We start from the raw sequence: 13,125 nt of genomic DNA on the forward strand, positions 1-13,125 counted from the left end.
AAATTTTCGATTTTTCATTGGCTCATAACTTAAGGGCTGGTCAAAGGTCAACAAACTCGGTTTTCTGCGTATATATCATCACATTTCCTTTTCCAACAAAAATTCACGGGCGTATAAAATCGCATTGGTAAGTTTAAATCCTATGGAAATCATGTGGTGCGTACAAAACATCACTGTCATTGTATAATTGATATCATTCAAAATATGACTGGTCGAGGTAAAGGAAAAGCAAAGGGCACTAAGCCCAATGGCCGCTTTTCTCGAGGAGTAGTTCAAGTTTCTGTTGGTCGACGCATCCACCGTTTTCTTCGCAAAGGTAATTACGCTAAGCGTGCTGGCACAAGAGCTCCTGTTTACTGGGCAGCTGTTCTCGAATATCTCATGATCAGCGCTGAGATCTTGCAGTTGGCGGACAACGCTGCTCGCGACAACAAGAAGACAAGAATCATTTCCCGTCACTTTCAGCGACGTGGTGATCACACTGACGGAGAGTTCAACAAATTCTTGGCTGGTGACAACATCGCACCGGGAGGTATTTTACCCAACATCCGAGCTTTCCTTCTTCGCACGAAAACTGAGAGGAAGGGTCAAGAACTGAAGGAAAAGCCTTAAACAAGCTTCTATTCTCAAAATTCAAAAGTGTGCAATGATCAAAATGAAAAGTAACTGGTTTAATGAAGCAATGGCAGCCTTAATAATTTTAAGATATGGTGGATGTTCGGCAGGCTGTTTACGAGGCTCTTCAGCCGCCTTCTTCTTTGGACTGAGAAACTGTACCGCAAAAGACTTTTTCCTCGCTGCTGACGTTGCTCGTATTGATCGCAGTCACTCCAGAGATCCAGATGCAGAAGAGCTGGAAATCGACTGCTGAAATCCCCAACCATTTACTTGCTTCAGGGTGAACAACTTATCTGTTCTTCAAAATTTCTTCCTTGTGTATTTACTAATTTCAAGATGAGATTTTAGGGACTACAGTTCATTTTACTGTCTTTATGAGCTTATTGAGTAAAAAGTGGTTTAAAATACATTCCCATGCATGGTGTAACACAGTTGATTACTCGTTTGGTGTCGTAGCATTGTTTCCAAGCCAAGCCAAGCCATAACGTGCGCAAATTTAAAATTTAACATCAATTTGCATACTGAAGCGCATCTACCGTATTGTTTCATAGAGAACAAGGTTTGTGTTCAGATTTCAGTGCGAAACTCATGGAAAGCGATCAAGTTCGATTTGTAGTAGCATACCTTTCCAATAAGAATACCAGTCCTCCTGAAAAAATTGTTTAAAATACTTGAGTGATTTGAATGATACTTAGCGCGCCAGCGGAGCACCATGGGTAAGATTTTTTGAGGAATCTACCCATGCGAGAGGGGAGATTCTGCTTTAGAGCCTCAAAAAAACTGAGATTTTGTAAGAACAAAAACAATTTTTAAGACGAGTTTCCGTCTTGCAGCGATCTTCCGCATCTTTAGTTCCTTGATGATTACAACTGAAGTTCTAACCACACAAACACAATGAAATTTGGGAATGATTTCCGTACAGGTCCCTACTTCATTATGCATGCAGAATAAATTAATTATTTATTCGCGCTATTGTTTTCTAGAAGAATACGTATACCCAAGAGAACCGAATATATACATGGGTAATTTGTACTTACGGGATGAATAAAAACGGATCTCATTTTTTCTCTCCCTCCCTCTCTCTCTTCTTTCCCTTTATCGCCCACACCGTTACTCGTTTTTGTCTCAGCTTTCCTCTTTCTATCCCTTCGTCTTGTTCTTATTTCCAGACCCCGCTCGGCTTTTTCTGCCATTTTATCCCATGATATGTCACTCGCAGCTTGCCTTGAACTCCGACCCACTGTAAACCTCTGGATTACTTGTCCCTGTTCTTTACCACTGAGCTAACGTGTCAAGTTGCTAATTCACACCTTGAAAATGATATTTATTTTGAATTCTGGCTGACTATTTACATAACAATGATACGTAATTATATACACGTGCCGCGCCGAGCACCTACAATCGAACTTACACTTGTAGGTTACCGTTAAGAGATCCCTGTTTTAGTACTCTTGAAACAACCGATCCCTTTAATAATGCTAACCGCAACCCTAATTACGACTAAAGGCACTGTTTAGGCTTAAGGTTAGTCCCTGTGATAGTTTTAGGTTTTCCAGTATTGCTGTGAACTGTGACCTGCTTTTCCTTCATGCCCCGTGCGTGCGGCACTCTTATAAGTTCACTGCGTGGAAGAGTATACCACGCTTAAAGTCTGATTGGTGCATCTTTCATGGGAAACTTTCATGCACGAGTTCATTGCAATTAAAATCGTTTCATATTTCTCTTCTTTTGAAGCAAACTTGTGTCTTCGTAATAATCAAGATGGCTACCGAAGTAAAAGGGTCACAGCAATGGAAGATTTGATCATTTGGAAATTGTCCCTGCTTTATAGCCTTTCCAGAGTTGTGCATAGAGTGGTTCAAAGAAAACAATTTACTTTCGTCTTCCGTGTCCAAAACCTTTGTGAAAACGCAGTCAGTTGGCAAAGACAAAGTGCCGCATCGGGAGATGGATCTGTTTCGCGATGATCAAGAAAAACCTGCAATGGATAGCCTTCAATCCGCCAGAACACATATTAATTTTCTGACCGTAAACTTTCCTTGAAAAAATATTAGCCCTGGCTACCTGTGGCCGGAAAGTTTACAACTGCCTACAAGACAAGGGCTAACATCATCTCATCGCAGTTAACCATCGCCTAAACTTCGTCGACCCAGACAAACGAGCCCACAGCAGGGCATTGAAAAGACATGATGGGGAGTGAAACGAAGTATGCCTCGTAGGGCAACATCCATGGATCTCTACCAAAGCTATTTACTTGGAAGTATCATTGAGCATATTGCCGATCTCTACAAAGAGCGGTAAATCGCAAAATCCCTCTAAATGCACCGTTCGTGATCCTAAATACAGGAAAGGAAGAAAATATACACTTTGCAGTGTCTCGGCGAATTTTTAAGCAGACAGGAAGAACAATTTCACGAAAAAAAGGGCAGGTAGCCATTAAATTTCTTATGACAGTTCTTTTATTTGGTTTGTTTGTTATGTTTGCGAATCTGAACCCTATTACAACGATTGCTTGAAACTCCACTTGTTGCGCTTATTCTAAAACTGAAAAATGGGTGAAATTGCAGGAAAAGTGCCGAAATTGCAGGAAAAACTGTTCGATTTTCCGTATTTCAGACAGAAGTTCGACCTACTTTTTTTTAAGTCCATATAGACTTGGAAAAAAAAAACTCTAAAAAGAAAAAACAAAGCGCCACAGTCCTAAAGGACGTCTATTGTTATCGCTATTGTTTTCTCGAAACAAAGGAGTGTATGCATAATGAAGTAGGGACCTGTGCGGAAATCTTGCCGAAATTTGTTACCGCTGGCATTGGATACAGCGCTTTCCACTCGCTTTTGAAAGTCACTTTATATAGTGTCTTTCCTTTTTCCGAAGAGGCGACATTCGCGTTTTCGGCCTGCTTTCTCTTCGTCGCCATTTTTATTTTCCACACGGGGTGCCTGGGCTGGGTATTATATGTAGATCAGTGTTATCTCTCATTTCCCTTTGATAACCCGAATGTAAGCCGCCATATTTAAGGCTCACCTTCAACTGACAGGCATTGCGTGCCGTGGAACAATTTTCATATATGAAAATTCTGCGTTTGTGAAAGGATTGCGCCGTGCAGAGTATCATCGCCAGCTAAAAGAATGCGAAGGATTTCCACTTAGGTGACGGGCATTTCAACCTATGTAATGACTCTGAACCTGCCTGTCACCTACGTGAAAATCCTTCGCATTCTTTTAGCTGGCGTATACTCTGCATGGCGCAATTCTATCACAAACGCAGAATTTTTGAAGGCCTGATGATCCAACAATAGAAACCTGCTCTAAACAAACAAATTCATTGCAACATAGTGAAACTCTTCCCATCGGGAATTACCTGATAGACGTAAATACACAATCACGAGGACGGTCAAACTACCCTGAAGATGGCTTAACGCCAAAAACGTTCGGTCTTTAACTTTTTAAAATTTTTAGCCTTGTAAATACAAGTCCTACTTCAATTATGTTGCGAGGTTTTTTATCATGAAGTTAATTTTCTATAATCTTTATGTTGATCTGGGTAAGCACTAGCAGCCGGGAGAAAATTGTTTGAATGCGGGAGACCGGGAGAAAAGGACGAAAATCGGGAGACAGGTCTGCAAGTTACTAAAACTTCCGGTTAGGTTTGCGTTTTTGACAAATTTTGTTCCTGAAATGATTTTGGCGCGGAGGAGGAGCGGAGATCTCGTGAGATACTCCTGGCCTCGGTTTTTCAAACGATGGATAACGCTATCCACCGGATAAATCACCGTTATCCAGCGGATAGACGCTAACAAAACCAATTGAGTCAGTGGATGGTAATTCATTCATAGGCAGCCCAGGCTCGGAGGGTAAAAATTATAAGGAATTGTATGGGAATTCCGATAACAAACTCTCAAAAAGATATTTACACGCAAAAGCTCTCAATAAAAAAGCCGAACTTTTGCGTGTAAATATCTGTTTGAGTGTTTGTTATCGGGATCCCATACCGTGAACCCTTATAATTTTTTTTTACCCTCCGAGCCTGGGTTGCCTGTGATTTCCACCCTTCAAAACAACTGGGGCCTGGGTACTACGCATTTGTATACTTCGTATATGGTTTCTTGAATTGCAGACAACTGCAGTTAACATCGTAAATTGTTTTAAGGGTTCTCGCTGATCAAAATTCCATAAACTATTTGTTGTCTGTCATCGAGTTTTGCAAAGGATGGAAAATAAGCAGGTAAATGAGTCCCAGAAATCGTTTTGTAGCAGCTGATCCAAAGATTACTCGCCATTGGTTCGCAACCCTTGCAGGAAACAATGACATGTCATTCTTTCTATTGTTTTAGCTATTGTTTGGGGTCAGGGTTGCAAACCAGTGGCGAGTAAAAGGGCTTATAATCGTTACTGTTTTGACTTTGATGTCTAATTAATAAGGGGCGAATTGAAATTAAGGTTATATTATTCATCGACTACACATCTAATGTGTATAGTCCAGGGCCCGGTGGTTCGAAAGCCGATTAACTTAATCCAGGATTAGCATAAACTTTGGTTAAATGTTTTCAACTTTTAAGTACATCTTTCTTTTGGTTATTTTTGGTTTTCAAGATTGACTTCCTCTAATCTAAAATTTTGCCAAATGTCAGCGTTGTACAACTATTTGGGAGTAGAGAAATGAACTCCTTGGTAATTTTTTAATCTGGGATTAGCGTTAATGGGCTTTCGAACAACCAGGCCCAGAGGTTTGGCTGTTACCCGATTTCCCCTCCCTGCCCACCCTGTGAGATTTGTATAGTTTTTCCAAACCTATTTTGGGGTCAGTTCTGGGTACATGGGAAGTCATAAAAAGAGGAAAGCCTAAATCACCCTGAAAGATCTACTGATGTAATTCCTGGGAAAAATTGTAAGGAAATATCCGTAGTTTAGATTTTAAGCAGCCAAATGCCAGTGCAAATGTGACTAGTCTTGAAATGCTGCTCTATCAACTGAGCTACAAGGTCAAGGTCAAGGTGACTAGTCTTGAAATGGCAATTACAAATAATTACAAAATCCTTTTCATGATTATTACAATAATATTATTGCTTTTCCTGGTTATTACAATAATTGGCTTCCTGAAAAATGTAAAAGTTAGCAAATCTAGTAATTATTATTAGAGTCATAATAATTGTAAAGTGTTTTTTTGCCCTGCTGGTATAGATAAGCAGTTGCTTGTTCTGATTTTTGTTGCAGCTTCACAGGGCATGTTGGGGTTTCTTAGTTGTTGGCTTGTCTATCGGAACATTTGGAATATGGTGGACACTTTTTATTTTTATATACATATTGCTGTTTGCAGTCGGGTAAGACATTAGTATTATTATTAATTAACCCTTTCACTTCTGAAGAGTACGTACTTCATTGACAAGTAAAATCATCTTAAGGCAGAGTAAAATCTTTAAGTGTCTGACATTCTTAGGAAGGAAAAGGTTAACAGATTTGATGGTGATTACTTAGCTAAGTCTCACTCCTAGTACTAATCTAATAATATTTGAGGAGGCTACAAATCAACTTAAAGCAGATAGCATCAAGTGGTGGTTTCTGGTTAAAGGAGGAAACCAAAGTACCTAGGGGAAAAATTCTCAGTGTAGCAGAGAAGTAATACACTCAAATAACATCGCATGCAGGATCAATCCAAGGCCACTCTGTCGGAAGGAAGGGTTACGTTTTTACAAATGTTCGCTGTGTAGCACCTTTATTTGAACAGACTTAATTGGTTGGAGTGTAATGTGAAGTGCTAAGTATCTACCCCATTAGTAGGGCTTACACTTACGCTTCCTTATACTCATACATGTTCACTGCCGTGACTTTAACAGCTTCAGTTCCCACGGCCTGTTCCCGTCTGACCTTGTAGCTCAGTTGGTAGAGCAGCGGTGATCTAACCCGAAGGTCCTGGGTTCAATTCCCACCTTGGTCAGAGTTTTTCTCTGTCCTTGTGTGGGCCCATTTCCATCTGTAGGGCTTACGCTCAGATGGTTCATATGGGGTAGATACTTAGCACTTCACTTTACACTCTGTAAGAAGTTGAGTTCTCTCACTGGTGAGTGCAAAATGCAGACTGAGAAAAAGGATGGATGATACCATATACTGATTATTTTTGTGAGGTTGTCTTTGATGAAAATTGGGGAAATGTTTTTAGCCAATTTCTTGGTGTATATCTTTAGCTTACAATCAAGGTGACATGGTTAACCTGGAAAAGTCATGCAACAAATGGTCTGAGACTTCAAACCTGAATAATTAAAATATTCTTGCTAAATAATATTAAGCAATTATTAATAATACTGTAAATGATTTGAACAAAGGAGTCATATAATAAGGTTAGTGAAGTATGATCATCCGGGTGAGTGTTAATTAAGTGCTGAGAAGGACTGTTTAGAATGACATTGACTGACATTTCGACAACCTTAGCAGAAGTCATCTTCAGAATCAAGTAATATGTGTAACACCAGTAGATGGTATAAATTCTTTGGTCATTGATGTGATTGGTCATTGATGTCATTGGCTGTGAAGACTATAAACCGTGATTGGTGCATCATGGTCAGTCTAGGTCTAAGGTCTGTATGTGTATTGTAAATAAATAAATTGGTCAGTTATTGTTTTTAGAATAAGTCTGCTGTTGATGATTGTTGTTGATAAATCCTTTGTAGGGTGCGAGAAGTTGAAGACATCAGTTTAATGGTGTCTCTTCTCAATTATTAGTAAACCAGCTTTCCAGTATATGTTGATAGTCTGTAATTTTTACTGTAGGTAACACATTCAGCAGAGTCCCAGTTGATTTTGTGGTTTGTCTGTAAATAGTGTTCAGGAGTGTTATTTTTTATGTCACCATTTCTCGTCGCTGGTTCGTGTTCAGTCAGTCTTGCGTTTACATTTCTTCTGGTGTCACTGATACTATTAGTGGCCTGGCAGTTGCAGCAATAATTTCGATGTCGTAAACTAGCAGCTCTTTGTCTGTCCTTTTTGGTTCACCTTTAACACTAGTCAGTAGTTTTCATAAAGTAGTAAGTTGCAGTACTGTCATGATGATAGGTAGTAATACACAGACAGAGACGTTTTTGAAACTTCACAAAACTTTTTATGAAGCATACAGCCCATAGCTTGTCATTTGACTGATACTTTTCAATGGTTTTTCTTGTTTAGTTTTCTCTTGGTAATGGGCTACTGGGGATATATACTGTCATTGGAGACTGCAAAAAAATGTCAAGAAGGGGACTTTGGACCAACATCCAAAGGACTTGAAAAAGTGATTCAGGAAATTCAGTTGAGCAGGAATTCATTTAAAATGGACAAAAGGTTGACTGGATCCAGCATCATTGATGAACCTCTACAAGAGGTAAAGAATGATAATAATTATTATTATTGATTGTGTCAGCAGCGCTAAAGAAATATTTAATAATAATATTTTTGTGCACCCTGTGATCAGAGGCCTTTAGCTTCAATCTTCCCAGATCACAGGTGCCCCAAGCTCAATGTGAGAGTAGCCGTGAACAAAAATATAAGAATTTGTATGAGAATCCCCATAAAAGACTCGAGAAGACACTGGAGCGGTTTTCAATTGAGTGTCGAAAGTAATACCAGATAATTACTTTCAATTGGTTTATGATTACTTCACTCAGTGATTGGTTCAAAGTTCTCGCACCATTTTGTCAACCAATCAGAAGTGAAATCAAAACCAATCGTGGCTCACACATGCACAATTTCCCGCGCTTTGTGTCGGCTATGTGCAATTACTTTGAGTTTTGATTGGTTTACTGGATTGTCTGCGTCCTTTTTGATTGGCCAAAGTAATTACTTTGGTTGTGGTTTTATGACACTCGATTGAAACTCGCTCTAATTATAAATTTAATTATTATATATGAAAAATATCCTAATTAAAAAGCCTAACCTTATTGCCATTGTGGGGTCGCTTCCTTGTACATGTTGTGTGGTTTTTTTCCCCAGCTTCGACACAATTTCATTTCCTTGGTTGTCAACGGTTATAAGGAAGCGTTCACAGAAACTATTCGAGGGGAGAGGGACTGATGAGAAATTGGGGGTCCCCAGAGGTAAAAAAGGGGGGTGTTTGAAAAATAATGACCTTAAATAATGAAAACAAAAATTGTCATCAGCCAATGTAAACAATACTAAACAGAATATAATATTGAAGAGTGTAAAATGAGGTTGACAGGCCTACATGACTCCATTGTATGTGGTCTGGTTTCCTTTCCCTTTGTCATAATTTTGGTCTCTAGAGTACATATTTGAATAATACACCTCTTTTAGGCGGCACTTCCAGTAAGATTTCATTTAGCAATGGTTTTTGTTCTATGAGACTTTAGATTTGGACTTTAATACTACTGTGTGATATTTTTTCTTTCAAGAAAATAGTCCGTTGTGATAATATATCTTTAGTTTCTTGGTGTTGATTTTCTCTGCAGCAGGCAAAGGTTTTCTTTTGCGGCCGGAGTCCAGTACTTTGATGCCATCTTCTCTCACTCGTTTGCGAGATACTTTCAGCACTCGAAGATAAAATTTGTATCCCCAAGCGGCCATGTAATGTTCTGTTTATTATATAGATATTGATGAATTTTGAAATCATGAAAAAGTGGTCACCAACCGCTAAAACACGCATGTTGTGTAATTAACATGAAACAAGATATGAAAGTTATGAAAAGCAAATCATGATAATGTAAAATTTTGCAATAAAATGTTAATGTAGTAGAGAAGAATTATATGAAAGCACAAAAGTATCTTACAATGAAGACAAAGCTCACCTTTTATTGGCTAGTCATGTTCGTTACCATGACAACACCTATATTCTTACATGACTGTGAAAGATAAAAATGCTATGTTCAGTGCGCACGATTAAGATGTAATTTTTAGTAAAAGGAGAAATCCTGGTATTTCATCAGTACAGCTGTATCTATATAATAATATAATTTTTTAAACTTCCTTTTTAAGGAGAAATGTAGTCTACATTTCTCCTTATATTGAATATCATTGTTGTTGTTTCATCTTTAACACATTCCTTTTTAAGGTCTCAGTAAAGGTAAATTTGGGTGTCTGGCTCAATTTTTTTGTTTCTGCAAATCGTGAATCAGTGGGCTGTGAATTATATATTCCCAAAAAAAAATTCGGAATAATTAATTTTAAAACCACTAAGATCGCATTTTTTGTTTCCCACCATAATATGCACACCAAAAATGATTGACGTATCATCTCAATCACCCGTGAAAGGATTGAGTGTCAATTGACAGCCTTCACTTGCGATCTTATACCTTAGCATGTGCCCAAAGGTTGATTGGCTCAGCATAATTGACTTTCAAGTATGGGGCGGAGTTATTCAGCAAACAGTGAACTGCATGCCAAAAAAATTCCTCACACTGTATTGGAGTGCATTCATCTAGATGCTATATTTTGGCAATAAAGTGAAGGAGCAGGAGCTTCTGCAGCAGACTCTGTCATTCTGAGTTTGTGGCCCCAGACCCCCCTAGTTAGGTCATTAGCAGGGCTGCTATTGTGTTGTTGGTGGGTTGAAATGGGAACATTATTTTTATCCAGCAATATCTAACTCAATTTGCTGGGCTCCTGAGAATTATTTAGTGTCCATCCTAGGGATTTTTATAACCGTTGACAACCGAGGAATTGAAATCGCGTCAAATCTGGAAGAAAACCACACAGGAAGGAAGCGACACACAATTGCAATAAGGTAAGGCTTTTTACTTGAGATTTTTTTTTGTAGAATAATATTATTGTCTCCTCAAGTCCTTTATCGGTATTCCCATACAAATCCATATATTTTTGTTCATGGCTTTCCCTCACACTGAACCTGGGGCAAATGTGCTTGACAGTACTACCTACTCCCCAAAACATTGTCAGCCATAGTGTTTTTTTAAGTGGCCGGGAGGGATCAGCGATGATCAAACATTTGCTGCTGACAAAATGGACCAGCCTGCAGATTTCATGTCTGCAGATTACTGGTCTGCAGAGTCCAGTCTTCCCTTTAGACTTGCCACTTCTGGTTTTCAAAGTATTCTAGATTTAATTTTTATTGATGTGTTAGGTCTTGCAGTTATTTTTTCGGGATTATGTACATGGATGGTATTATACAATAAGTACAGACGAAGGCTTTTTGTATGATTTGAGGCAAACATTACAGAGAGCACTTATAGCATTTGCAAACAGGTTAGTTTCATTACAGATCAGCCTTTCAGCTTTGCTTTAGTTTTTTTTAATTTTTAACTTGTTATGGCATTGACATGACTGCTACACATTCCCATTGATTTCATGTTTTGTCAGGGCTTAGTAGATACCTTGAACACTTAAGACTTAAGAATCAAGAGAAGGCTTGAAATGTATGAAATGAGGGCTTTAATGTTCCAGAAAGGGCCTGAGGTGTTTTTAACTGCTTTGAGGTTCTCTGATGGAACCATTTAATATTTATTACCACATGTTTTAATTTTAATTAAGCCTTTTTATTTTAACCAATCCATCTTTGAGTCAGTTCATCTGTTCTTTTCTGTCCAGCTCTTGTCTGCTTTATGATTAATTTGGTTTTCAGGTCCAAAGATGTTGAATGGGTTAATTTCTTGACAACTCGCTTTGTGGATGACATCACAAATCATTTGAAAATTTACCGTAAGGCTAAAGAGAGGCTGGACAAAAATGAAGGTGAAAAATTTTTGTTGGTTTCCTAAATGAATGATGCATGTGAACTTTAATGTGTACTACTTATCTTATAAAGAGCATTAATATCCTTTGCTGTCAGGGAGTTTCATAATAATAATAACAATAATTATTGCTCTCACTCATGAATTTTGTATATAATATAAGTTTAATTACTGATGGTCACACTATATGCATTTTCGTAGGGCAAATTGACCAAACTTTTCCAGGGGTAAAATTGTGTTATGTTTCATTTTAACATGTTGAGAATATCTGGAAAGATCACATTACTAAAATCTTCCCCCTGAGGTTTTCCTGTTCAACTCTAGAGCTTCCATGGTAGATTAACTGTCAACAATTGAGTTAGCCCATTGACCCCTGAACCACCCGCCCCCCCTCCCATTGACGAGTGAAATCTATTACCATAAGTCACACTCCTGTAAGCCAGTGAATTAATTTACCGAAGGGAAAAAGCTCTGTATGCGCACAGCTAATATTACTTACAAGGGATTTCTTGCCACAAGGGCATTAATTTTGTGTCATTAGATGACACTGTCTGTCTTGCATTATTACCTGATGTCACGCCAGCAGCCTGCGGGCTCTTGATCATAACAATATTATCAACGCTATGGAGTCTCTGCCTATTGGCTTAAGTGACTTGCATACTGCTGGGACTGAAATAACAGAGTAAGAGTATTCTTGGAATTTGATGTCTCCTGTACATTAATTATTGAGAAAAGGAAATTATTTGTAGGCACTGTGGACCAGGTTTTTGAGGTCTACTTGGTCCACCTTTTGTACTTACGACACGTAATGCCTTTTCTGTATAAAGACCCTTAGCCCTGTAGTGGTTTCTGCTCCATGCTCTTTGCTTTTTTTTGCTTGGGCATTAAAATTAATAATGCTTTGTTCCATACAGTATACAGTGTAGTTCCAGGATTAAACTTTTTTTTTCAACTCTTTGAATCAAGCAGGTGATGATAATGCCACATTGGATGTTGAAACAGCTTTTTTTCAAGTAGAACATGAAATGGAGAAAGACATTTGCAGGGAGCAGATTTGTTTATCAGAGGGAAAGGAAAAAGGTCACACATTTTTACAACTAGATCATAAAAACAAATGAACTTGAAAGTGGTATTTGACTTATAAAAGAGATTAAGAAAATAGCAAGCGGAAATAGTATTGTGCATTAGCACCCACTGAACTTGACCCAACCAAGCCAACACCACTAAAAAATTAAAATTAAGATTGTTGCTTTCAAAATGTCCCCAAGCAGAAAACCATTGAGTATGGTCAACATCAAAATCATCTTCATGACACTGCACTTATATCCAGAAATGCACTCAATTAGATGCACGCTCAATTTTGACATCCAAGTGTCCCTGTAAGTCTAAGCCTTTGCTGCCTTTTTCCAATAATAAGATAAGGATAAAGGTTAGCATTATTTTTAGCTTGGGGTAACTGCAGCTGTTAATCCTTACTTGAGGAGCAGAATGTGTGACGTCAATGGTCTGTGTTCCGAGACACGAGTGACATCGAAGTTGGGAAGAAGAGCAAGGGTACACTTAAGGCTTATTGAATTCTGCATCTAATTAGGGGCATTTCTGGACATACTTGAAAAATGATTGATCTCAAAACACTGTGTAACTGGGAATTTGTGAGCTTTGGAAGATTACGGTAAGGTAATCACAGGGTTCGTGCTACTCCTTGAAGTCTTTGAAAAGCCCTGGAATTTAATTTTGGACTTCAAGGGTGCTTGAAAAGCCCTTGAAAAAAGGATTTTATAGGAAACTTCTTGAAAATTCGTTGAATTTTTGCTTGGTGAAAATTGTTGAGATTGCATCA

The 13,125-nt window shown here is 38.4% G+C and overlaps 2 protein-coding genes across 2 annotated transcripts in view; both read left to right on the forward strand.

The window, feature by feature from the left end:
* The first annotated feature begins 204 nt into the window (after positions 1-204).
* Positions 205-612, forward strand: LOC138059555 (histone H2A-like). Its single transcript, XM_068905196.1, has one exon. It carries the CDS (start codon positions 205-207, stop codon positions 610-612), a length of 408 nt encoding a protein of 135 aa, XP_068761297.1.
* Positions 613-4,721: 4,109 nt separating this feature from the next.
* Positions 4,722-13,125, forward strand: part of LOC138060595 (sorting nexin-13-like) — a 53,613-nt gene continuing 45,209 nt past the window's right edge. The window contains exons 1-6 of the mRNA XM_068906461.1: positions 4,722-4,843; positions 5,833-5,939; positions 7,777-7,969; positions 10,679-10,800; positions 11,177-11,286; positions 12,255-12,365. Of these exons, the coding sequence (XP_068762562.1) occupies positions 4,829-4,843; positions 5,833-5,939; positions 7,777-7,969; positions 10,679-10,800; positions 11,177-11,286; positions 12,255-12,365 (658 nt within the window). The 5' untranslated portion in view covers positions 4,722-4,828. The remainder of the gene's footprint in view (positions 4,844-5,832; positions 5,940-7,776; positions 7,970-10,678; positions 10,801-11,176; positions 11,287-12,254; positions 12,366-13,125) is intronic.

Source organism: Montipora capricornis, chromosome 1 (genome assembly GCF_036669925.1).
Source record: "Montipora capricornis isolate CH-2021 chromosome 1, ASM3666992v2, whole genome shotgun sequence".
NCBI classification, from domain to species: domain Eukaryota; kingdom Metazoa; phylum Cnidaria; class Anthozoa; order Scleractinia; family Acroporidae; genus Montipora; species Montipora capricornis.